General features: G+C 38.5%; 1 protein-coding gene across 4 annotated transcripts in view; it reads right to left on the minus strand.

Moving 5' to 3' along the window:
• The window catches only part of LOC120341614 (lipopolysaccharide-responsive and beige-like anchor protein), an 82,171-nt gene that overhangs the window by 43,920 nt on the left and 10,469 nt on the right, over positions 1 to 27,782 (minus strand). For 2 of the 4 annotated variants that reach the window (XM_078120326.1, XM_078120324.1), the window contains exons 7-30: positions 27,350 to 27,476; positions 26,723 to 26,842; positions 25,900 to 26,049; positions 24,453 to 24,671; positions 23,547 to 23,677; positions 22,219 to 22,349; positions 20,498 to 20,628; positions 18,791 to 18,959; positions 17,785 to 17,927; positions 16,795 to 16,985; positions 15,467 to 15,672; positions 14,584 to 14,710; positions 12,819 to 13,011; positions 12,236 to 12,407; positions 10,681 to 11,750; positions 9,990 to 10,135; positions 9,513 to 9,663; positions 8,670 to 8,850; positions 7,505 to 7,644; positions 6,219 to 6,362; positions 4,956 to 5,124; positions 4,194 to 4,274; positions 3,330 to 3,385; positions 2,018 to 2,098 (exon numbers count right to left, since the gene is read on the minus strand). In XM_078120326.1, the coding sequence (XP_077976452.1) occupies positions 2,018 to 2,098; positions 3,330 to 3,385; positions 4,194 to 4,274; positions 4,956 to 5,124; positions 6,219 to 6,362; positions 7,505 to 7,644; positions 8,670 to 8,850; positions 9,513 to 9,663; positions 9,990 to 10,135; positions 10,681 to 11,750; positions 12,236 to 12,407; positions 12,819 to 13,011; positions 14,584 to 14,710; positions 15,467 to 15,672; positions 16,795 to 16,985; positions 17,785 to 17,927; positions 18,791 to 18,959; positions 20,498 to 20,628; positions 22,219 to 22,349; positions 23,547 to 23,677; positions 24,453 to 24,671; positions 25,900 to 26,049; positions 26,723 to 26,842; positions 27,350 to 27,476 (4,429 nt within the window). Of the gene's footprint in view, positions 1 to 2,017; positions 2,099 to 3,329; positions 3,386 to 4,193; positions 4,275 to 4,955; positions 5,125 to 6,218; positions 6,363 to 7,504; positions 7,645 to 8,669; positions 8,851 to 9,512; positions 9,664 to 9,989; positions 10,136 to 10,680; positions 11,751 to 12,235; positions 12,408 to 12,818; positions 13,012 to 13,257; positions 13,310 to 14,583; positions 14,711 to 15,466; positions 15,673 to 16,794; positions 16,986 to 17,784; positions 17,928 to 18,790; positions 18,960 to 20,497; positions 20,629 to 22,218; positions 22,350 to 23,546; positions 23,678 to 24,452; positions 24,672 to 25,899; positions 26,050 to 26,722; positions 26,843 to 27,349; positions 27,477 to 27,782 lie in introns of all 4 variants that reach the window. The other 2 variants (XM_078120325.1, XM_078120327.1) reach the window with 2 other exon arrangements.

Raw genomic sequence — 27,782 nt, forward strand, 5'->3', positions numbered from 1 at the left:
TAAAAAAAAATCTGATAGACTTGAGGTCAGTACAAAGTGCATAGTTTTAATTCCCAGCCAGTGTAAAAGGTGATGCAATATGACTGTATGATCCAAATATTTCCAAATAATTAATTTCAATTTCTAATATGCAAATTAAATGTCTGCCTAAATTTATAAGAAACTTAGGCCGCTAGAGGGATATATGGCCCGCAAGTGACACAGACAGTCCCCAAACTCGTAGTAGAACTAAAATGAGGAAAATTGGGGCAAAATTATAGCCTAACCCTAAACTGGTACACATACTGCGGGAGTACCCTTTTTTCTGACGCAAAATCAGCTTCTCACTATTAATTATTACCCATTACCAATATTCAATCTCATTAAAAAATAATAAAATAATTTGAAAAAAAAAAAAAACGATTTGAAAAATATAACATGACGTAATTAAAACATGCATCTATGCGAAATTATAACACTACATACTGCTGCTACCATGCTGATGAGCATACAAACTAAAATAAAACGGATTCTAAACATTTGTTAAATCTCCAAAAAAAATTTGCTAAATCGAATGTATGCTGCTGAAAAAATATTTATTGGCAGTTGATAGTAGAAGAACAAGGGTGGCCCGTGGCCTTTGTCAACACTCAAGAAGATTTTGCCCATCGAGCATAAAATCCTATCCGACAGTTTGTTTGAACTGGCGCTCAACATGAGTAAAAAATACGTTTTTGCTTTTTGTCGCTGCTTGGTGCCTTTATTACTGTAAGGCTGAGCCAGTGATTCTCAAACTTTTTTTGCTTGCGGCACACTCGGCAAAAGGAAAACACGCGGCACACTTGTAAAAATAAAAATTGTTTAAACAGATTCATTCTGCAAATGTTAATGCAATGCGTGTGCCCGTTTTGAGGTAAATTAAGATTTAAAACAAAGTTTCGTAGCTGCCAACCGCAACCACATTCTGTTGTCAATTACAAGAAGTCGCTACTTTTTTTGCTTTAAATTTCACTCTTAGCAGAAAATCCGTGTTCACAAAGCCATCAAGATTCAAATAGCTGGATTATTTTGATGGCCTTTACACTGATAAATGAATAGGATTTGTAAGCAAATAGCCAAAACCAGCATAACTAAGCGCGCAAGTCAACATTGTGGAAGTCCACAAATACATTATAGCATAACAATCCAATACCATTTTAACATGACGATCCCTCTCATTACATCAACAAGGCAAATGAAATACAAATTATCTAAATGAATAGTGCGGGCCCAACAAGTCTCACAAGCTTGCCCGTTGTCTGCATGTGTAATACAAATGGCTCGATATCTAAAATTCCAAAAAGTTCAGCGGCACACCTGAGAATCTCTCACGGGCACACTAGTGTGCCGCGGCACACAGTTTGAGAAACACTGGGCTAAGCGATAGCCGGATTTCATTTTTTGTGTGGTCTGAAGTTGGTTATATGGCCCACAGACAAAAAATGTTGCACATTCATGTAGTAGAAGTGTTAGACCTAATTGTGTCCACATCAACGGTTACTACACATGACTGGTTCAAGTCTCGTATATGCAACCACACCCAGAGTGTAATCAGTTAGTTTAGCAATGACAAACTTCTAGAAAATAGCAGCTGTTTCGAATCAATGGATGCGTATACAGAGCTTTTTTCAGAGTTGGAACTATATAAAAATTAAATAAAAAATTGTGAAGGCAATCTCAATTCTTAATATTGATAGTGGCTCCTCACATATCAGCGGCTACTCATACAAAGCCCTGTTCAGAATTAAAATTCTGGTACTCATGTAGTATGTGAACCAAGATGGCGGACACCGGAACGTAGTACGTGTACCAGGTTAAGGTTAGGCCGTAATTTCAGGAACAAATACTACGGTAGTCACTTAGCTAGTCCCCGAACTCGTAATAGAACTAAAATAAGGAAATTGGAATAAAAAATACACATACTATGTACAGGTGTCCGCCATCTTGGTTCACATACTACGGGAGCGCCAGAATTTTATATTAAAATTGATATACATACCTTATCCAAGATGCGTCCTGCCACAATTCCACTATCTGTGGCATTATTGTCTTCAGACTTTGCCAAGTTTTTAAGAATTTCCTTAGGAATGCATGCAAGAAACACCAAAAATAAAACTAAGCAACTAAACACAAAACTAAATTATTCAAAACAAGAGGACAATGAAGGTAGAATGTCATAGCAAGGTGTTCCCAATGTCATATGACTATTTCCCAGATGTCATATAATTGTGTTCCCAAAATTAAAACTAAGCAACTAAACACAAAACTAAATTATTTAAAACATAAAAACAATGTTCAAATATTTGGACACAAAGGTAAGATGTCATAAAGTGTTCCTAGTTGTCATATTACTGTGTTTCCAGATGTCATATTATTGTGTTTCCGTGACAGATACGTGTGTCCCCATGTCATATAATTATGTTCATGTGGATGTGTTCCGGATGTCATATAACTGTGTTCCCATGGCAGATATGTGTGTCCCCATGCCCTATAATTATGTTCCTGTGGATGCTTCCAGATGTCATATAACTGTGTTCCCATGGCATATACCGGAGTCCGCATGCCATATAATTATGTTCCTGTGGATGTGTTCCGGATGTCATATAACTGTGTTCCCGTGACAGATACGTGTGTCCCCATGTCATATAATTATGTTCATGTGGATGTGTTCCGGATGTCATATAACTGTGTTCCCATGGCAGATATGTGTGTCCCCATGCCATATAATTATGTTCCTGTGGATGTGTTCCAGATGTCATATAACTGTGTTACCATGGCATATACCTGAGTCCGCATGTCATATAATCATGTTTCTGTGGAATATATGCGTGTCCCCATGCCATATAATTATGTTAATGTGGATGTGTTCCCAGATGTCATATAACTGTGTTCCCGTGGAATATAATTATGTTCTTGTGAATGTGTTTCAGATGTTACATAAAACTACCTGTGTTTGTAGATGTTTTATAACTGTGTTCGCACATTTCATATAAGGTTGTTGTTACCATATGTCATATCAAGTATGTACTGTAACCCCAGATGTCATAAAATTGTGTTTCCAGATGTCAAATAATTGTGCTCCCATGAATGTGTTTCATCATATAATCCGCGATCCCATAACCCCCTCCCTCTGCCTGGGTATGCCCCTACCAACGACTCGCACAAATTAAAAGAGACTTTTCATAGAAATTATAAATTGCCACTGAAATTCTATTTTCTATGAAAAATTAACCATGACCAGCTACGTGCACAAATTAGGATGCTAATGCTACAAAAATAAGTGAAATTAACTTGAATTTGCATGAAAATACCTGGACAGTTGATTGCTTGCTTTCTTCTGGTTCTGTTGAGCTGGATTCACTACGATCTGAAATGATGGGATTTACATTTTTATCTTGAGGAAGAGTAAAGCTGATACTGCAGCTTAATCATATGGCAAAATGCAGCCTGTCGCCCATTTTGTTATCGGAAGCATGAACTGGCCGTAACCGACCAGAGGTTACGTGAACTCCCTTATGGTGGCTAGGAATCCAGCAATACTCTCACACATGATTTACCCCGCATTGAATTTGAACTTGCGAACCTAGCAAGCTAATCAAAAGTGCTGTGGCGAGCGTCATCTTAACGCTTGGCACAGTGTACCACACCCCAGTGAATTTGCAATCTTACTAGTAATACAGTTGAAAAGAAACGATTGTAGCAGAGGTGGGTAAGGTTTTTAGACCAGGGGCCAAAAATTTTGCCCACCTTGATTGCGGGCCATGTATGTGTGACGTGGAAAGTTAGATTTTATATCTTCAAACCCTGAACTTGCTTTAAAAAAGCAACACTCATGGATGCGAACATCTATACCAGTGGTTCTCAAACTTTTTAAGCCATGCACCATTTTCAGAATTTGCACTTGAACCTGTGATGTGTGGTTATTGGCGGTTTTCCACTGTTTTAGCGAAGTGTTCGGTGGTTTTTCACTGTTTTTGCGAAGTTTTTGATGGGTTTTGCATGATTTTGTTGGTTTTTGACAGTTTTCTACCATTTTTGCAGGGTTTTTGACAATTTTTCAAGGTTTTGCACATTGGTGTTTTCGGTGATATTTCATAGTTCAAGCATGCACACGGCCTTGTTCAGTGTAAAAACGTGAACAAACAGTGTATAAAATATATTTGCAGCAACTTTACCTCTTTCCCCTTCTTTGTGAACATTCAAGGCTTCTGCAATGTCTTTCTCAGTTATTCCTATGTCAGCATGACCTTCCTCCCCTGTAACAGAATAGGATTTACATATTTATCCAGAGCCAGAGAAAGTCGCTTAAAACTGCCTCTCATCCGGTTACCAGTCCATGATGTGTATGGGATTAGGTATTTGTTTTCAGACAGATTAACTTGATGATGGTGGAGGAAGCGTAACCTGCCAGTGGTTACGTGAACCACCTTACAGCGACAAGAAGTCCAGCAATTTTCTTGCACATAATCATCTCCCATGGAATTCAAACCAGCAAATCCAGAGGTAATCAAGAGTATTTTTGTTAGTTGTAAATTTTCTTTATCGTGTATATCCTCGATATACAAACCATACAAATCGTTTGCTCTCGTAGAACTTTGAATGGTAAAACTTTGTAGCTGTTGGAATTAAGATACCCCAATGTCCTTTCGATTGAGTGCAATCAGAGTTATGCGTGTATAAGCCGAATTTTTAGTACATTCAGAGTTTTGAGTGTATAAGCTGACCCCTAGTTTGGCAAATTTTCACAGAATTGTGTTAATAAAATTGTGATAATTGTGTTCCCATGGCAGATACGAGTGTCACAATTGTTTTATTAACACAATTTTCACAAAGAGTTTCAAACTTGGCGAGGATATATGGATTATTTATCATACAGAGTGTACACAAACAAATTAATCAAATCTTAATTTTTTTTCAAATTGTATTATTTCTCACACCTGAAACCTTATCTGCCCCTCCAGTTGGTAAATTCTTCTTTGCTACTATAGATTGAAGCAATTTCATTTGGCTTTCTGGATCAAGAATGTCCCGATATTTCGAAACCATCAAGACAGAGACGAAATAAACAACCGCGAGTGATAGGACTTGTGCCTGCTTGCTTTCCTCCTATAAAATGACAAAAATCGAGGCTTTTTAAAAAATAATGACAAAAATATGGTTTAAAATAGGATTATTTATGTTTTTCTTAGAGTGGGAAATAAAAGTCGACTCAATAGTACGATAAAACCTGCTGAAATGTTAAGTTGACAGTATTTAATGGCACCTAATACCCCCTTACAAGAAAAACCCCCTCCTAAAATTGAGAACTATAGAAAAATTCTCATCTGTGTTTACCAGCCACTAAATAATATCTTACGAGAAAGCGTCCTCACCTAAAAAAATCCTCTTTCAGCACATGATTGAGGATTTCCATAAAAACATTCTATTTCAGTGCTAACCAATCAATGAATATCCTTTGATAGGAAGCCTTATAATATCTTTTTCAGCATATACCAGCCAACAAACAAAACGAGAATATCGGTTGGAAACCGAAGACTTATCGATCGATAGTTAGGGGATCCCCCAAAACAGAAACTGCAGTTTCGATTCATCCGCTCTTGTAACTTGCGCACTGCGCATCGCACACACACACTCGGCGGGTCTCAAAATTCTCTCGCTTTACAAACATCTAGATCACTATATCAATAATTGATTGATAACTCGCTAATTATACGACATAATTCGCCCAAAATCAATAGGTTTCTGGTCCGAGATAAGATGAATGCACATGCAAAATTTGGAGCAGATTCAACCTCGCATTCGCGAGATATCGCGTTCATCTAACATACACACAGACAGACATACATACATACAGACAAATACCTATCAGTATACTTACCGATCTTAAGATCGATAAGTAACAAGTTAGGGAAAAGTCCCCTCCCAAATTTCAGGACATATCTAAAAATGAAGTGACTGAGTGCCACTAAACTTATTGGCGACTCACGATTCAGGGCCTTCTACACAACATACACTCCATTGTAGGGAAATTCCCCTCCCCAATTTTAAGACATCAATAAAAATGAAGTAACTTGAGTAATAAAAATAGAATGACTCGTGTTTATCATTTAATCAACAATTAACGGCCACTTAACTTGACGAGCGACTCAGGGGAAGTCCCCTCCTCAATTCTGAACATATGAAGAAACCTCACTACTTACCAGATCTCTATATATCACAGATCTCAATCTTGTTACGTCAGCATCTTGTAGAAGACGATTAGCATCAGCGATTTTCGTTGCGGAATTAGACATTTGAGATAAAAGTATCTCTGCTGCCTCTACTGCTGAAAGGTGGTCGGCGTCCTGAATAAAATGAGAGCGCTGCTCAAATACATGGACACAAAGGCCAAAATGGAGCAGTAGTCTGCCATACCTTACCTAGTCTAGGGTATGATCAAATAAATTCCGATTTTCACGAAGCACGAGAGAGGTCGTAAACTTCACAACCGGGGATGACCAGAGGGGCATAAAGCAGTATTTTGAAGGCTAAAGCAAAGTCTACGCCAGTGTTTCTGAAAGTCAACTTGGCAAATCCGGCCCGCTAGGTAATTCAATCTGGCCAGCCTGATGCTGCCACAATCAAACTGAAACCCAATTTTGATGTTTTGTTGATGGCACGACTCTTTACTTCATACTTACATGGCCCGCCAGTTTAGGTGGGCAAAATGTTTGGCCCCTGATCCAAAAACCGTGCCCACCCATGACCTAGACCAGGGGTTCTCAACCTGGGGTTCGCGAACCCCCAGGGGTTCACGAGAAGATTTCCAGGGGTACTTGGAAGGCAGTCGAGTTTTTGTGTGTTGCTGTTTTTAATATCCTATATTACTACCAGAGGAAAATACGTGCCATTTGAAACGTATCTCTAAGACAGCGTTCTTCGAGCACTGGAGAAAGCGATTATGCTTATTGAAACTTGGAGAAGATTTTAAGAATTCATTAGTTAGGCAGACAACAAAGGCAATAATATCAACGCGACGATTTAATTTAGTTACATATGGTCAATAAATTGTTGTTGCAACAAATTGTTAGTCAATATATCAGTATATAACAACTTTGTTCGGTGTCTGATTACGGGGATTCGCGTTGATTGTTTCGTCACTTTGAGGGTACGTGACAGAAAAAAGGTTGAGAACCCCTGACCTAGACTCTCTTAGGGGCCACAGGGCAATTATCTGGTGGAAACGGAGCGATTCTCTAGGGGCCATTAGGTGATTCTCTGGGAACCACAAAAAGTGCCTTCACTGAGTAACATTGAAATAACTTACTTTAATTCTACTTCTACTTAGTCTTTGTTGACATTTTTCAGTATATAAAGTGGCAAACTGATTGATATATGCCTACAAATCTCATGGACCCCAAAAAATACTTTTTGCACCCTCTTGAGGGTCCATGGATCTCCTTGTCGAGAACTACTGCCCCCTGTAACTACATCAACGATATAATACCTCATTAGATTCGTCATTTTGAGACACCGGGTGGAGCTCTACAGAGTCCGTAGTTACATCAGGAGTCGGTGGTGCTGATTTTGGAATCTTGTGATGAAGGTAGCGATTTTCAAGACAGTTTCGAACTGCGCACATACAAGCTGCAGAGACATAAAAAAAAGTTGGATAAGTTACAAAACATCTCTATTGAACGCTAAACCAGAGATTCTCAAACTTTTGGTGTTATGAAGCTCGTGAATAAGTTGACTATTATTTACAAAGCCTCACAATAAAATTATAAAAATGAAAACGAGAATATCAGTCAGAGACCGAAGATTTATCGATCGAAAGTTAGGGGATCCCCTAAAACAGTGCTCTTACTCCATAGTGACACCTTGTGTCCCATCACTAATTAATTAATAACTCGCTAATTATACGACATAATTCATCCAAAGTCAATAGGCTTCTGGTCCGACATTTGATGATTGCACATGCAAAATCTGGAGCAGATTCAATCTCGCTTTGGTGAGATATCGCGTGCAACAGACAAACAGACAAATACCTATCAACATACTTACCGATTAAAATCGATAAGTAATGATGTATTAGAACTTAGAGATAATGTCATATCTGAATTACTGCCCTGCTGGCACATTTCGACAGTCCCATTGCCACATTTGTTCAAATATAATGAAATTTGGAGTCTACCAATCAAAAAGCTATAAATACCACTGGAATGATAAACAGGGGGGTAGGGGGTGCAAAAAGTTTCCGAAAGGGGTCACAAGCCATGAAAAGCTGAGAAACACTGCTATAGAGTACTGTAAAGCAGGGCTACTCAACTGGCGGACCGCGGTCCGCATCTGGACCTTTTGAGTATTGAATTCGGACCGGAACTAATTTGAATCACTAGCCCCACTTTTTAAATTTCCTTTTATAAAATGACTCCTATAGTTCTGAATATATATGAAAAGAAATATAACACCATAATGAACAAACTTGATTAGCTAATAATCATTAGTCGGACTTGGAAGTGCGTGTTTGAGGATGCCGAAATATCATTTCTGGAAAGACCGGACCCAAATAATTTAAAGTTTCGTATGCGGAACTTCGGTAAAAAGAGTTGAGTAGCTCTGCTGTAAAGGGCCAATCTACATAGAAGTGGTGACAACTGATCTAGACTTACCGGTTCGCAAGCATTGTCGTAAGATTCCTCCAGGTTGCATGTTCTTTTCTTGTTCAATCTCCGAGAAATTTAGAGTTGTAGAGAACGCGAGGACGTCCATCGCAGCTGCGAGACGATTCAACATTGACCAGGCTAGTGACATCGTAAGTCCTTGGGAGGAGTCGATCGTGTCGAGTTCGTACTAGAATAAGAAAAGATTATTCATTGAAATACAGACCGTCCACAAAATTTCGCCAGACATTATAGTAATTTTTTTGTCTTTGTTTATTTATATTCCTTATTGTATTTTTTCTTTGCTCTTAAAGCAGTGTTTCCCAGACTTTTTTTTACCCCGGAACACCTATACTCTTTATTTCGTCCCGCAAAATACCAATAAATTAGGAAGTGAAATTTGCAATAAAAAAATTGACTGATGGATCAATTTCCACAACCAGATTACCGCGTTTTCTGTAAACTTGACAATTAAATATTAGGAAGAGGGTTAACGATATTAGCGGTTTACGAAAACTCCATCATTTTTAGACTGGCCTGAGGCCTGTCTGCCTGTTTATATAGCAAGGTTTGTCCGTCTGTTTGTCGGGAGACAAAATAACGACTCAGAGGCGACAAAGTACAGCTGAGATCACCATGACAACCAAATTAGTCGCAATTTTTTAAACCTGTCCAGTGGAAAACTCCGAAGAAGCTCGCAGAATAGCAGTGTTTCGTGAAACACAGTTTGAGAACTGCTTGTCTAAATCTTGTTCAGAGAAAATTCACAGAAGGACATACCTTGTTTAGAGACTTTTTCAGAGAAACAATAGCAATTCCAATTTTATTTAGTTTTAACTTTATGAAACTTACATTAGGTGAAGTGGCTGAGGACAGTATAGGTAGGATTCCTCCGCATGCCAGAATAACATTATCAATGGTTTGTGAGACGAGATGGATCGTGTTGTGAACGAATATCACGTTTTCACTGTTGTTAACAACTTCCACTAGAGGCAGCATTGACCTGAAAAAGTGAAAATTGATATGATGCATTGAATCAGAATAGGGCTCATCAAACTGCGGTTACTTCACAAGGTGTTTTCAATTTGTCACATAAATTGTTTGAACCTTATTTGAAAAGCGACCACAAGCCATAATAGGTTGGTAACGACTGCCAGGCATATGGAACTACTCTAAGATCCATATAGATTTAATAGCAGAGGAAGGATGGGGTGTTAAACGTATTTCAATTTTTACTTTGTTGCCCCCAATGAGCCAATCCGTGGTCTTGACTTGAGGAAGCAGATGGCTCAGTTTGGAAAACCCTCTCTTATACATTGCAATACTTACTCTTTCCATGTTTGTATTTCTCTTTCAACTGTTGCGAATAGATCGTTATATAAACGTAGATGAAATGAAGACCATTTGAATTCGGGGATGCGAAACACACTGGTACGAGGCCCTGGACTGAACTGCTGCTGTGTGACTGGCTTTCCCTGCGAAAACAAAAAAATGAATTGCAACGGAAGACGGTTTACTCAAAGCAAATGTCCTGACACCTCAACTGAAAGTCACTGATGCTTTAGAGCAGTAGTGAGTTGTCCTGAGTGAAGATATGAAAGTGTAAAGTGTCTAATGAAATGGGATATTTATCCTGGGGGAGATGAATGACAAAAAGATGACCTAATCATATGGTGAACCACGGCCTCCAATCCAGTTTCATAAACAACCCTACAACGGCAAGGAATCCAGCAATATTGCCACACACAGTCATCGGGATTTGATCCTACAGGATATTCTGTGTTTCTGTAGCATATGCACCAGGTTAGGGTTAGGCCATAATTTCATTCAATTTTTCTTATTTTAATTCTGTTACTACAAGTTCGGGTACTGTCTGTGTTAGCCAAGTCAATATACCCCCTACCCATAGGTTTAAGTCCCTTTACACAACTTGATGTAAAGTAGGCGAACAAAATTAGTTACCTCCATGTTGGTACACATACTTTTTGAGCGCCGGATAATCCTAGTAATATATACAAACCTGCTGTTCGGTTTCTTGTGTTGAAGTACTTGGTCCTGCACTCTCTGTAACTGTGCTCGTGGCTTGGTCAATTGCAGATTCTTCATTTGATTTGTCCTGCTTGGTCGTTTTTTTGGGTGATTCCTCTGCAGGCTTCTGTTCACTAGATGAAGCTGTTGCATCAACCGCAGCTTCCCTGGCCAGGTCTGACGTCTTATCTTTTTCAATTTTTACCTCATTTTTATTTTCTATTGACGAGCCTTCCTCAGGTTTGGTGGCATCTTGTCCAGTTTCTGTGGCAGCATCTTCTGATTTAGTGGCATCTTGTGGAGATTCTTCAAGCTTTTCTGATTTTGTAGCACCCTCAGATTGATTATTGTCATTTTGTTTCCTGGCATCAGTTTCAGATTCAGTGGCATCTTCTGTTTTTGTGACATCGCTGTCAATTTTTGGGGCATCTTCACCATCTTTTTCTGATTCAATATCATCATCAAGTTTCTGTTCAGCTGCAACATCTATTTCTACTTCCATGGCATCGGCCTCTGATTCTGTGGCTTCTGCCTCTTGTTCGTGGTCACTGCCACCAAGATCATCTTCATTTTCTACTTTGCCATCTTCTGAAATTTGATCTTGCTCTTTTTGCTGTTCACTATCCCCAGTGGCAGCATCTTCATTTGTGTCATGTTTTTCAGATGCCATGCCATCCTTTTCGTCAGGAGTGCCATCTTTTTCTGTATCAGTGCCATAATTTTCAGAATCAGTGCCATTCTTTTTGTCATCAATGCCACCTTTTTCTGATACCATGTCATTCTTTTCATCAGTGATGTCACCATTTTCTGATGCCATGTCTTCTTTTTCATCATTGTTGCCATCATTTTCTGGTACCTTGCCACTGTCAGCATCTTCAATGCCAGGCTCAGTAGATTCAGATTGATCTGCCTCTTCCATTTGTTGAGCATTATTTTGATCTTCTGACTTGCTTTCCTTATCAGCTTGCCCTTTCTCTTCACTCTCTGGACTGTCTTCCGTAGGGGCATCTGTTTGGGCAGTCTCGAGGCTTGGTTGTTCTGGAATTTTGATGTCTTCTGTAACTGGAATAATAAAAACAAAAGTGCTCAAATATGTGCACACAGGTCAAAGGTCATAGAAAAGTGTTCTCATAAATAAAAGAAAACAGGAAAAAGCTGAATCAAATATCTAGTCACATTGGACTCAAACAAGTTGTTTGTATTTTTTCTCTAAAAGGGATATAAAGATTATGTTACTGTGTTTATATATTTTATCCTATCAGAACAAGGCTCTGCAAAGCAGCCACTATAATTTGACATTTCAAGATTGCGCTATCGTTGTATGTCTTTCACCCCCTATTGTATCTCTTCCTGCCCTTAGGGTGGCAAACATTTTGAGAATCATTCTCGCCAAAGAGCTAGAGAGTAGAGGAATTTTTGAGGACACTTTTGACTGTCCAAGATTGCGCAATCAGCCCCTCCTGAGTTTTCCGCCCTCGAGGGGGATATATTGCCCTTTAAGGTGGCGACCACTTGGAGAATCACTGGTCTAGCTATATTCCACATACCTTCAGTAATAACTGCTGCTCCGTTTCCAGACTCAGGTCTAGTTCTATCTGCAGATTGTCCAATAGATCCAGTGATTGCCGATACTGTGCCAAGCTTTTTGCTCATTTCTTCAGCGTTCTTGTATTCATTGTACATGTTTTCTAAGTAAGCTTTGTGGGCATCGAATGTCACCTGTGAAGATAATGGGAAAAAGTTCAGAATAGAGCTTCTAAGGTGAGGGTAGGAGATATAAATACTTATTAATGCAGCGTCTCTCGAATTGGGACCTTAACGGACACCACAGAGTGATTCCCTGGGCGCCATTAGCCATGTTACTAGGCAACATTCTTTCACACTACATTGAGTTGAAGTAATCTATCCCAAGTTTGTCTAATTCTTTGACTGTAATATTCAATTTTTTTACTTTTACCTCTGTTTGTATGCTTTTTATTATTAAATGCAGCACATAAAATAACTGAAAGAACCCATTGAGAACAAAACAAAATTTTTAAAAAGAGTCTTTGAAGACACTCAACTATACCACATATACTGAAGATAATGTATAATTTAGCCGCAGGTCCATAGCAGCACTCACAACCTTACCTTTGAGTGTACGATAGCAACAGTGTCAACCCAGACCCTCCAACCACCCCATTCCAACTTTATTGCATGGAAAAGCAAGATCTGGAAGAGACTGAAAACGAGTTGTTGACAAATCCTTTCATTCTGTGTTTGTGGATGAAGATAACTAGATGAAAGCATCCAATCTTGCCATACTGATTGCTGGAGGAGAGTTCTAAAGTAATAATGGGAACCGTTTTATTGCATGTGATGTGTCACATAAGAATTTACACGTACACATTTCCCATATATGTGTATTAACACATGCACACTTTTTGGGTATATTTGTGTGTGTGCGTTCAGTCATACACATGCTTTCATGTGCCCATAGGTATATACATGTATTTTGCACATTCTTCACACATAGCACATATATGGTTCACATACACATATATGGGTACAAACAGATAAATCCCCCTAAATAACTGGATGAAAGCATCCAATCTTGCCATACTGATTGTTGAAGAAGTGTTCTGAAGTGAAACGAGAGTTGTTTTATTACATGTGTCACATTAGAATTTACACATACACATTTCGCATATATGTGTATTAATACATGCACACTTTTCGGGTATATGTGTGTGTGTGTGTGCTCAGTCATACACATGCTTTCATGTGCCTATACGTAAATACATGTATTTGCACATTCTTCACACATAGCCTATGTGTGTGCACTCACATATATTTTCATTCTATATTTGTGATAAAATCTCATCAAAAACTGAACAACATTCTCTCAAGTCAACATTCTCTCTTCTCAGTCAAACACAGCCACACTCACATATTTACTGAGTTCTACTCTTAAATGTGAACTAAGACACACATAGATATACAATCTCTCACACTCACATAACATACTCTTATGAAAACACATAAAACACAAACACAGATATTTATTAACCTTCCAATATGACCTTCCTCGGTCATGAATGGTTTATTAAATATTTAGAGTAACCCTAATCCACACAGTCTACCACATACACACGCAGTCACACACACACACAGAAGAAATCACATATTTGCTAACCTCCCAATATCTCTGAGATACCCCCACAGTTCTATACACTTTCAGGTACTCCTTGTAGTATGTGCAACAAGATAGCGGACAACGGAAGGTAGTACGTGTACCAGGTTAGGCCATAATTTTAGGTACAAATACTACGAGTACGGGTGTCACTTGGCTAATCCGAAACGTAACTAAAATAACGAAAATTGGAATAAAATTATGGCTTAACCCTAACCAGATACTGTGGTACACATACTACGCTCAGATGTCCGTCATCTTGTTGCACCTACTACGGGAGACTACTTTCACACACACACAAAAACTTATTTAAGCACACACACCCAGTAACCTCCAATTTTCTCTTATCATGTGCACACACATGTACAGTCATATACACTTTCACACACAAAGAGACAGACATAAGCACACACAATCACTAATCCCCAATTATCTCTTATCATGCACATTGTACACACACATTGGTTCACTCCATAAATATATTCAGAACGCACACACATCCACTAACCTTCTATTATCCCTTATCATGCACACACAAACACACATGTTCATCCCATAAATATATTCAGAACACACATACCCCCAGTTATCCCTTATGCACACATGTGTTCATCCCATAAATATATTCAGAACACACATACCCCCAGTTATCCCTTATGAACACATGTGTTCACCCCATAAATATGTTCAAAACACATATATAAAACACACACATCCACTTACCTTCTGTTATCTCTATTATTCTTGAAAAGCCTCATCAAATCATTGAGGAACAGAATTCGCACAGTCATTGTTTCTTCGTTTTCTCGAGGAAATTGTCGAAGCAGATTCGCAATCACTTTCATCATGACTAGACAAAAATATTCATATTAACACGGCTAATATGACTTGATTTGCCTTCTAGCAATCAAGGCAATGCCGCACAATACATATATAAGGCTATATTGATAAGGTCATAGGTCATGATAGTGCTTCATACAGAGTCCCAGGGCTACGCGAGCTATTCGTTTACTTATTAAAATTCTAAATATTTTTTAAATCCAAAGCAGCAAATACTTCCGAGTCATTAAGTATGTGCTTTTGATTTACTCAGGAACATTGACGATGTTTTTTTTTTCAAAAATTCATTTTGCGGCTCTGTGAATACAGGTCAATCTCCTCCTGGACTCCATAACACCAAAAGTTTTAGAACCCTTGCTTTTGGTTGCCATAATATGACGCAAGAGCAGTATTGAGGAAACTCTAGTCATTGGCTCGATCTGGACAAAAGTCAAACAGCCAGTGAGAATTGACTCTACTTCGAACTCAGGCTCGGACGGCCTGTAACTCAACTTGTAACCCACAAGGCTTGGGGACTCACTCCTACACAGTCAAAACGGCGAAAGATTTAATGCAGGTACACCTGCAATGAACATTATTTATTCCCACCTACATGAGCATTTTTTTTAACATAAACTGTCAGATTACGACTAATGTTTAATGGAGAAAGATCTGAGTGTTAACAAGGGCCCTACTAAATGGCTTGGCAGGCCGAGTTGTGGCCCGTGAGCCGCCTGCTGCACACCCCTTGGTTAGGGACTTGTTTGAGACACTAATAAACACTCACCTGGATTCCTAATCAGTGTATTAGCTGTTGGCTCTCCGTGCGGTTTTCGTAAAACTTGAGTGCAAGGTTCTTGTACCAGCAGTTCATATAAAGCATTATATGTTGAAATACTAATCGGGTGTTCTGTGTTAGAATCGGAATGAAGCAGCAAGCGTTCTCCGATCAAAACGAATAGACTATGAGTGTTGACTAGCTCTTGCTTGCGTCTAGAATATAGAAAAATGATGTCTGTGATGTGTTTAACAAAAAATATTTTTTGCATGGAAATTGCTCATGAGCATAAACGAAATAAAGGAGACTGATGTCTGAGTAAACTCACAGGCAGAGACATGTCTAGATTGGGGCATAGCATGTTATAAGGGTGAGTTTGTAGCTTAGTTTGAAGATTTAAATCAGGGTGGTCCAAACTCAGGCCCATGGGCCACATGTGACCCGCCGCCGCATTATCTGTGGCCCGCGTCGGAATAGGAGGGTGACCAAAAAAATCGCATTTGGTGTTGTGTCGTCATAAACTTAACCAGGAAAATCTATTAACATATTGTTACATCACTAATGTCACTGAATTGACTAGTGTCATAAACCTTTTTGCGGTACACCTTTAGTATGCGTACGGAGATAGCGGACAACAGAACGTGGTATGTGTACCAGGTTAAGGTTAGGCCATAATTTTATAACAATTTTTCTTAATTCAGTTATATTACTAGTTCTGGGATTAGCTATTTGTATGTGAAATTATGGCCTGACCCCAACCTGTTACACATACTATGTTCCGGTGTCCGCCATCTTGATTCACATACAACTGGCAAACCTTTTCTGCCAAAATCTTACACTAAATGTAGATATAAAAAGACGTTTGCAGATTTTTTGGTGGTTTTTGCATGTTTTAGCTTTACAAAGGACAAATACTGACCGATGTGTTTGCACAATTAAAGTGTTTATATTGTATTGCACTGTTTACCTATTCTTGGCACTATTTGTGGCCGCGAACAATGCTAAAATAATTTTGTGGCCACCGGAGTTGACAACCCTGGACCACCCTGATTTGAAAAATAATGATATTACATATATTTCACCTACATTTGACCTATAATTTAATTATTATCATGTATAACAACATCTATAATTTGTTTTTCACACAAATTATTTTTGGAAGTTCTCTGGATATCTGTGTTAATCTTGAAGTCACTTAACTTCATTTTTCGATAAATGATCACTTAGGTCCAAATCCAGATGAGTCAAATGAGTCCACCCAACACTGCTTATGCCTTAAGCCTTTTTGGAGCAAACATACAAAAATGGTGATGAAGATACCAAAAATAACTACTCACTTGTCACTAGAATTTTGAAGAAAATATGCCAACAATTTAATGGAATGAATTCGAATCAATTCTGAGCTTGATCCAAGAAGTTTGAACACGACAGCGATGCCATCATGATTGTCGAACACGGGACAGACTGTGCTGGAATGCTCGGACATCAACGCGACAAGGAGTTGGAGAACGTCGAGATTGTTTTCATCCTGTGATTTTGTAACTATTATTTAAAAAATGGTTTTTGAAAGCCAATGAGCCAGGCTGTCAGCCCTTGCTGTATTATTCACTCATTAGATTTTGTTAGTGCTGAGGATTGTAAGTCACACATTAGAGTCGCTGCGAGTAATGGGTTATCAGAGTCGCTACTGTTTTGAGCAGGGCTGTTTCCCACCAGTTAATTTCTGTTATGATCCGTTGGGAAAATTTACAATAAGCTTTGGATTCCTGGCTTCTTGGCTTTGACCCCCAACTCTTGGTTGAAAAACATTTAGGCTCTGAAAATTTTTGAACATGAGAGCGATTTCAGCGACACAGGACTAACTGTGTTGGAATACTAGACATCAACACAACGAGAAGTTGTAGAACTTCAAGATTGTTTTCATCCTTTGATTTGAAATGTGAGATTCATGACAAAATTAAATTTGAAACAAAAATTTATCAAGTCAAGACGATTCGCTACTGCTTTGGGTCAAAGGTGGGGTCACAGGTTAACTATTATTTACTCGTTATATTTTGTTACTGCTTAAGAGTCACAGCGTAATTCCGGTCGCTGCGAGTATTGGGTTATCAGAGTCGCTACTGTTTCAAGCCACAATTTAATTCCCAGGTTAACTATTCTAGTCGAACATAATATGCTCCGGATTGATGTTTAACTACGAATTCGTGCAAGTACCAAAACTTTCTTCCCATAAGAAACAATGGTATTTATTGTGTGTAGTATCAAAAAAGGTTTGAAACCACTGGCTAAACACTACTTGTTCAAAGAAATAACAAATCGGTCCATACCTCATTCATAGTAATAAGGTAACTCATGATTGCTTGCAGTTCATCGTCAAGTAGTCCACTAGAGCGTGTGACGAGTTGCTTCAAGAAAAGAAGAATGAACGCACGAAGAGAGAGGATTTCGTCTTTAGATGGCCGAGGGCCGTCTGAAATTGATTAAGAAAAGTTTTTATATTTTTGTCTTAGCTCGACAGAGAGAACACTGAGCAATATAATTGGCGAGCTAACCTACTGGTGGATAAAGTATTAACATTAAACATATTAGTATCGGAGGTTAAAGGTCTCCGGTTTAAATCACATGCACTCATCAACTGGTAGTTAAGGAACTGCTATTCCTGGGAATTCTTTGCAACAGTACCAAATTGTTTCTGGTTCTGCCTCCCCAGTTTATTACCCCAACATATTTAGACCACTGACGTCACAAATCCTCACGATTCAGAGCCTTGCTAAAAGCAGAGATCTAATACGATCATAACATGGGATGACATTTTTTTCAAATGCTTATCAACATTTAATTCCAATTTCAAAAATTGGTAAAAACTTCATTATGATGGATGAAATTAGGCTAAATCTATTAAAATCGACCAAAAGCTATTTTTCGTGCAGTATACCTGATCAAGAAAGCCACCATGAATTGGAAGGATATTTTTCACGAATACATGTTTGAAAAGTACCTCGTCTTCTGGTTGAGGAAAGCACGGCTGGATAGCAGCTAAACCTGGGGTCCCAAGCCAAGTTAAGCATTGCTTCATCAATACTATAAATTGAACAGCTTAAAAATCTTACCCTTTGGTGTAACCCCTGATCTGTCCTGGGGGTAGGACCATCCAGAAGTAATGTTTCAGTGAATGCTTGAAATTTTCAAGACAGCTTGGAGACTGGGAAGGGGGGGGGGGGGGGGGGATTACCCCTCAGCAAAAGTATTTCATGAAATTTCACCCTGGCTCTTTGGCAGAACCTCTGGGGAGGGGTATTTACCCCTCAGCAACTATATTTTATAAAATCTTACCCAGGCCTTTCGGCGTGACCCCTGATCTGTCCTGTGGATTGGTCACCCAGTAGTAATGTTTCAATGAATGCATTAGGATCAAGACAGTACTGACTCTACGAACTGTCGTCTGCATTGTACTTGAAGCAATAAACTCAGTGGAAAGATAGGTGTAAAGTGAGAGTTGTACCTGTCAATGCAAAAGTTGAGATGTTAGTGCAGCGCCCCACAAGAGGGCCGTTTTCGAAACGAGAGTTTTTGGGGGGCATGAAGCTAATAAAAAATTAAATTATTTGTTAGATTTGATTTTGCCGGCTATATTTTGGATATTCCCATTTCGGTGCTCCCGAAGTATGCGAACCAAGATGGCGGACATTGGAACGTAACATGGGTAACAGGTTAGGGTTGGGCGATAATTTTTTTCCAATTTTCCTTATTTTAATCCTATTATCAGTTCGAAGACTAGCCAAAAGCCTCCCGTAGTATTTATACCTAAAATTATGGCCTAACCCTAACCTAGTACACATATTACATTCCGATGTCCGCCATCTTGGTTCGCATACTTCGGGAGCCCCCCCATTTCTTTATTTTGGAAATTTACGTTCCATACCCATACTTTCAACATGTTTTTTTAATAAAAAATACTTTAACTTAACCATTTATTATTATTCATAGCTTATTGATGGCTAGTTATTTATGAGGTTTGGTGCAAGACTTGACAAATTGTGTTAGTGTTCTCACAATTTTGCTCATGAGAACCACTGGTCGATCAGGCACTTGGCACCGTGGTATAGTGGTTAAAAGTGTCAGACTTAGCTATGATTGGAAGGGCCGATTAAAATATCATGCACACCACCTCAGCCAGAGTGTAATGGGTGAACAGTAGAACCGGGCATTTTCGAATACCTGATGATTTCAGAATCGAATCGAATATTTTTTTTGAATCGAATCTCTAATACTTGAGGGGAGTCAATGGGAGATATGTAATTGTATGTACCTTTTTTATTGTAATTGGTCCTGTTAACACATGGATTACTGAAAACATAAAATACATCACTCAGACAGATCGCTGAGCGTTCACACACAATAAAAAAAAGTTTTCATCAATAAATCACTACAGAAAATAGTTATATGTCATAATTCTATTAAAAAAATATGACTTCAATAAGAAAAAAATGGGAATTCACTTTGACTATTGGCGAGAAGAAAGAACAAGATGGCGGCGATTCAAATAATTAACTATTCGATTCGAAGTGCCGAGTCAGGACCAATCCCAAATTAGATTAGCCTTTATTAACCATAGTAGGCTCTTATCTAAAAAATGGCTGCTAGAGTAGAGCCTTGTTCCAAGCAAAATAACAGTGTTGTGATTGTAAAGATGGTCCTAACCAATGGTCGCTCTAATTTTTTGTAGTGTGTGTGCGCAGAAATTTTGGTGTGGAAATGACTGATAATTGTGCAAAAACCAATGAAGAAATTTTGGCGTTCTAACCGGGTAATGGGTGGGCCAACAACAAACTTTCTCAACCTGCTAACCGAGAATATTGTTACATTACATCGAAATACGTCTATGCGCAATAAATCTATGCGTGTGCGCAGCCTCTGAAAGCTGTGTGCGCGAGCACACGCGCACACTTTAAAGGGAACACTGGTCCTAACCCTTACCATGTGCCCATGTGCCAATCAAAAACCCTAATTCTAAAATTTTCTTAAAAATACAATACTCACCTTAGGATCAGTATGGATCCACAGCGCTGGATTGAAAAAAATATGATCACAAAATTGTCTCAATAATGGCACGTTGTTCTGTAATGTATCCAAGTATTTTGAGATTGCCAAGAGGATCTCTAACACGTCCACTGAAAGAAAAATAATGAGTATAATATTAAAATTTTTGTTTTCGACACTCAATCACTTTTTGCGCTATGAACAAGATACTGTACACAGGCAGCCACTGATATCTAACGATAGGTGGGGTGGGGGGGGGGGGGCTTTCAAGCATTTAAAGAGGTGCAGCGTTTATTCACGACATTCGCCCTGAACAAGGGAGCAAACAAGAGGCCACCAATAAAATTAGTATTATGTAGAAAGAGGATTCAATACTTTCAAAAAAGTTTCAATTATGTGTTTTCAAATTTTTACTCATGGAATTTGAACCTGACAGTTTAACATGCCAACATAGTCAGCGATTAGGCCAGCATTCCCTTATATATTGTTTAAAAATGTTGTAAGAATGTGGAAAAGCAACAATGCGTTTGAATGTAAAATTAGAACAAATTAGGATGCCATTCCCGGTGACCGTACATTTGAACCCACGTACATTTGAACCCATGTGTATATCCAGGGGTTCAATCTATATGCGGGTGCTAAAACCCATGGGTTAGGGTTAGTATGGGTTCAAATATCCGTAGAACAAAAAAAAATTTCTATATGTGCAATAGTATGCAGGTGCACTTGTCGTTGGTTCAAATGTACGTGGGTTCAAATGTAAAGAAACTGCCATCCCTTGGTGCATAGGTTTTCAAAGTGCTCCATACTGAGCTTCAGGGCTTAGTGAGAAACTTAGGGGCTCCGCGAGGTATTCGTTCGCTTATTAAAATACGGACTTGGCTAATTTTGTAACTGTCCAAAGAAGCAATAACGGCATTAATAAAAATTAACAACGGTAGCGTCGAAAGGTTACCGCCTTGTTTTAATTAAAGTGTTCTTTTTGTTTCTTTTTTTTATAAATTTATGGTGGAATCTGTAAATAATAGTCATCCTCTTCACAGGCTCCATAACACTAAAAGTTTGAGAAACCCTGTTGTTCTCATTTTTACATGCTGTCCAGGTTATTGTCATCATGGGATAACTGCGCTCTAATCCTATTTCCCACTCTTCAACTCAAGGTGGGCAAATTACAGCCCACGGGCCGGGTTCGGCCCACTGAAGCGTTCCATCCGGCCCACTTGTTACTGCGGAAATTATGACTATAGTTTTCACGGATATAAATTTGGATAAAATAACAAAACCGCTAAAGTTAAAGCTGAGAATATCGGTCAGAGACCGAGGACTTATCGATCAAAAGTTAGGGGATCCCATTAAACAGCGCTCTTACTCCATAGTGACACCTTGTGTCCCATCACTAATTTTTTAATAACTCGCTAATTATACGACCTAATTCGCCCAAAATCAATAGACTTCTGTTCCGAGATATGATGAATGCACATGCAAAATTTGGAGCAGATTCAACCTCGTTTTCGTGAGATATCGCGTGCATCTAACAGACAGACAGACGGACAAATACCTATCAACATACTTACCGATTAAAATCGATAAGTAACAAGTTGAATATTTCAAGTTTAAATCCGATGTCTATTACCACACCCAGAGTATAATAAATTGAGTAGACATTGAGGAAACAGAAAGATTCTGGTCGAAAACGTTGAAAAACATGAGCATGGACATACTTGTAATATGTTGTTTACTGGCTTTTTCAAGAAAATATCCGATGACCAAGAATCCTTTTCCTTGCAGGATCTGTTGCTGAGTTTTGAAAGATCCTTTCATGAGTTGGAGAATGAATTTCAATATTGTAAGGCTGAAAAATAAAAAACGATTATGGGGAGTAGCCAGAAATTTTCAAAGGGGGGGGTTCTGAAAATTTTTTTTTGCGCCAAGTTAGATCGAAACTGCTAGCGGGTCCAATCGCATTTTAAGCATTCTATGATACAGACAAATGATTTTATTTTTCTTACATTTCGAGGGGGGGGGGGTGTTTCGAACCGCAAAACCACCCCCTGGCTACGCCACTGAATTCAGGGCATGGTGTGATGGTGGAAGGATTGTTCCGTGATTAATTCTATAAATCCCAAGTCGTTAGCCATGTAAGTCAGTTCAAGCTGACTCGACTGGGTCATTTAGGTGATTGGAGCCATATCAAGTTTTTGATAAATGGTGAATTGATTCTAACTCAAGTCCAGTTAATGACAAAGACGATATGGAACTCCCTTATGATGAATTTGAGTATTGTCAGACCGGGATATTGAAGAGAATAAAAAACAAAGAGATCAATGCTCAAAAATATGGACACAAAAGTAAAATGAATAACAGCAAAATTTCAGCCCTGGTAAATGATCTGTGTGAGATGTCAAACAACAGCTTGTGCCAGATGTCATATATATACATATATATCCTTACTTCTAAGGTTTGTCCTTACTTTTGGCTTATTTTTAGCTTGCGTCCTTATTTTTGGCTTGCGTGTTCTTATTTTGTCTTATTTGGACTTCATAATAGAAGCCTTGTGTCGTTTGTCTTATCGCTAAAGCTTAATTGTGGCATCATAAAAGAAACACAATCTTATTTGAAACACAAAAAAGCAAGGCATAATTAGGCATGAAGCATTGTTAGTGTGTCAATCCTTAGGTTTTGTCGTGGTGGTGATTATTTTAGCCTAAATTTAAAAATGAGCAAACGTAAGAACGTTTTCCGAACGAGTACGGGATAGAATTCAAAGTTAAACAAAACTTGAAGGTAAGTGCTTCACACACTCTGACGTCTGTAATTGTGACTTTAACCTGGAGCCCATAGGAAAGCCAGCTATTTCTGCTCACAATGCAGAAATTTTTCCAGTCGTCCTTATTTTTGGTTCCAGATCGATGGAACCCCTGTATATATAAGTACCCATGAATAATAAATAAACAGCAAAATCTGGCATGCTATATCAGGCCTAACATGCTTATGCCGTCTTACAAGCCTTCCTCTCTCCCCTAATATCTCACACACAAAAAAAACTCACCAAACAGTGTCATCAATATCACCGTCAGGTTGTTTATAGTTGAGTTGTGAGAGCAACGGGTAAAGAACATCGATTCCACCCACAGAATGAAGAGCGCAGTGAATTGAGTGAGTGACCACAGCTTTTACTCCCTGGAATTTGAATATCAGAGATTAGTGCATGAAGTTAAAGAATATTCAAAATTAACACCAACCCCCATCGAAAAATATTTTGTTGCTGGAACGTGTGATGTTTCTTGTATAGTAACAATACGGTTACCAAATAATAATGTCATCAAACTAACTCAAATTTTGCAACCTCCCAAAATGCAATTTTGAATTTCTTGGACATAGGTGAACAATTTATATTAATGATTTTATCATTTAAGTAAAAATTACACAAAATATTGAAGGCTATTGAGAACAGGCTTTTTGTGTCATATTATAATGGAATCCATCAGGATTGGGTATCTGTGCAATCTTCAACTCGGTCTCAACACTGAGATTTTTCGAAACCCTGATTTCTGAGACCTCTAGATTTTGTGACCAGTATATTAGGGAAGGCATGTGATTTCCTGTTATACCATGCACATATGTTACCACAAGATCGAAGCAACAGTTTTCATTGTACAATGGAGACAGATTCGAGGTTTGACTTCAATTTCACCATTGAAAGTATGAAATTATGATTCCTGGCAATTCAGAATTTTGGTTTTGAAATATGACTCAGGTTCCATTTCCCATGAAAAATATCAAACTCAGATACAGCCACAGTGATAACCCCACTTCTCTTTGGTTACAGCCAGTTTTGGTTTTTTGGTTTTGGTCTACACCCATCAAATCACAGTATACCTATATTTCTCCAGTATAAACATAAAATCCTCTCCTATGCATTTCAAGTACAGTATAACAGAAACCAATAACTTACATGCAGCATCAAAGCATGAGGACTATGGACAAACCATCTATGAGCAACACCATCTTTATTCGGAGGTCTCGGAGACGATTCGAGACAAAGTTGTCCGTCAGTTGCTTTCGGGTTATAAGCCATCATTAAATGTTCGCTTAGTTTACTGTCTTCGTAAAGTACTTTTCTATGGTGGTTCGCAAGCAGGCGATCGCTTTCAGCAGGGAACTTGAATTGATTCTGTAAGAAGAAAAAAATATATAATCAGGGATGGCCAATACCTGATAGTTCACTATTTCGAATACATTCGAAATTATCATTTTCGAAAATGAAATTTCGAATACATTCGAAAATAAAATTAAATAAAAGAAGCTTATCTATATTGTATGGAGGAATTTGCATGACAATAAGTTTCGACGCACGCTGGCAGAGAATATAAACAATCAAACTGCCGATTCCATTTTATCGTCATTCAGATACATGACAAAGCACAATAATTCATTTGAAGATTCCCGCGAAAACGAAGCATCGTGTATACGCCGAAAAGTGGCTATCATTTAAAATTATTCGAAAATCAGCCGAAGAGGTATTCGAATACTTTGATCCATTTTGGACAACCCTGCATATAATATGCTGGACTTCACAGGTTCAAAACCTATGAGAGACAACTATATACAAAAGGATTGCTGGACTTCTAGTCGCCGTAGCGCGGTACTTTCAATGGTTTGCAAGTAGGCGATCGCTTTCTGTCGGGAATTTAAATTGATTATGTGTAAGTAACAAAAAATAAATCTATTATAAAATGCTGAAACAAATAACTGGCTAACTAGTCCCATGTCCTCCATTGGTTGGTAACCGGACGAAAGGCCATGGTTTGTCATATCATTAATTTATCATAAAAAATGTCCGTATAAACTAGGTATTGCTGATATGTGTGTGTGTGTCCAAGTCTACTTATCAGTGCTTGAACCAGGCACCAGGGTGTAACAAATTGGATAGACAAAGCTAAAGCGGAATCCGGGCTTTTCAAAACATAGCAGCTTCTTATATGCAGTTGCTACTTATATAGATCATTGTTAGAAGCAGAAAACTTATTGTAAAAAAACTATTTTTTCAAGACTTTCAAGAAACGTACAGTATGTTGCTGGAACATTCTAGTTTGAACTTTCCAAATATATTTATCAGAGACTGAAAAGTGAAAGTATAGGTGAAGGATAATTTTTATGTTTAATGAATCAGAAATTACATGCATGGGTGGAGATAATTGAGAAAAGCTGAATGGTGTTTCAGCAGGCGAAAACTATCAAGCCACTGAGCAGACAAGCGGTTCAAGAGTCCAACAATCCTCTCGCACATAATTAACCCAGCATGAGATTCAAACCTGCGAAACCACATAGGGTAACCAGAGGTGCTGTGGCGAGCCTATACACTTTATAATTCTAACCTTTATACACTTTATAGTCCTAACCTTATAATCGGGGCCGAGTTGATAAATGGCGTAGACTTGTGATGGATTGAGAGCTTCACTGAAGACATACACAGCAGCCATTTTCCCACTAAATACTCGGAGATCGTCGCCAGTTGTTTCCGCCGATCCGAGAAAACATTTGTCGAATTGCTGCAAAAAGAATAACGAGTTGTTAATATGATTAATTATGTTTACATAAGAATGCTTGAATAAAGGTTTTGGGACCACGACAGTAGTTAAGGGATTAGGATTTTCACATTTATCTTGAGGAAGAGGAGAGGTGATAATGTGGATCAATCCTATGACGAACCAATGCCGTTTACGATTGAGCCCAAGATTGTGTTGTCCACCAAATGTCGAAGTACTTGACAGCAGATGAAAATGTGTTTCGATTAGGATTTAAATTAGAATCTGAATTGAAAATATAAAATACCAATAAAACATCAATAGGCATATTTACAAACCTTGACACACCAGTTTAGCGATTGACACCAAACAGCAGTTAATAAAAAAAAACAAATATTTGTTCCTATTTTCTTAAAAAAAAACTTTTAAGTTTCACATTTTTGTGGTAAGTGCATCTTCAAGTACATCAACAAAATTTTTTCTCCCAAAATATGTGTACCAAGATGGTGGACACTGGAATGTAGTATGTGTAAAACGTACTATTATAAGTTCGGGGACTAGCCAAGTGACTCCCGTAGAATTTGCACCTGTGATTATGGCCTGACCCTGACCTGGTACACATACTATGTTCAGGTGTCCGCCATCTTGGTTCACATTTTTGGGAGTACCAAAATTTTATTATTTAGCGTATACTAACCTCATTTGCCCCGACACACCAGTTCATCTCAGCCGTTGACACCAATTGCCCGTTTGCATAACATTTCACTTCGCTAGTTCTCCACCGATTGTAAATGTGAACAATGGTCACCATATGCCACTGGAATGGATGTAGAGATTTGAAAATCGATCTTTGCTCGTGTGACTTATATTTGACAATTCTATATCTGATATGCATTGGTATGCCTGACATGGGCAAACTATAGCTCGTTGGGGAATTCAATCTGGGCCGCCTGATGCTGCTACAACCAAACTAAAACCAAATTTTGATGTCTCAGCTAAAAAATGGCCCAAAAAAGTTGTCGAGATTGCGATTGAATTTAATTTTCGCACAGGGCTTTGTTTTCTACTCTTGCTTTTGTAACACTGTAAATAAAATTCTGTTCATAAACGTAACTTTTAATGTCACACCTACATGGCCCGCCAGTCTAGGTGGGCAGAATTTTTAGCCCCAAAAAATCCTGCCCATCCATGGTATATGCTATTTATAATAACCTTGTTATGCTCTATTGGATGTCGGATTTACAAGAAGATACTCAAGTTAGTAACCTTTAAAATACCACTATATCAGACTTCACAACATATAAATGGGCAACCAGATACTGACCTTGTTAGGCTTGAACTCATACTTCACGCAATGTTGGAATCCTTTATCTTTTGCCTTGAGGAAAGTCACAATCAAACAGTTCCCAACAAAATGTCCAGAATAACCAAGGCCTTTGGAATTTCGAAAGCTAAAAAGTGAGTGAATAAAAGTGTTAAAAAAATGTTGAGAACAGGTGATTTTTCATAGCAGTTTTTTTATCACAATCCTAGGGTATCAGGGCGGGGGGCAGGGGGTGGTGTCAGAATTTGACATGCTTAATTGGAGTCATATTCGTTGTCGAACTCTGGTGAGAGTCGAAATCGATCGCAGTGATCGGCAACCTGCGGCTTTATGTTCTCGGAGCTCAGACTTCAGCGATTATTGTTAAAAGCAGTGGGGATTCAATGAAAGTCGATTACTACTCAATAATTACACATCACAGCAGGTATAAGTT

Source organism: Styela clava, chromosome 14 (genome assembly GCF_964204865.1).
Source record: "Styela clava chromosome 14, kaStyClav1.hap1.2, whole genome shotgun sequence".
Taxonomy (NCBI): Eukaryota; Metazoa; Chordata; class Ascidiacea; order Stolidobranchia; family Styelidae; genus Styela; species Styela clava.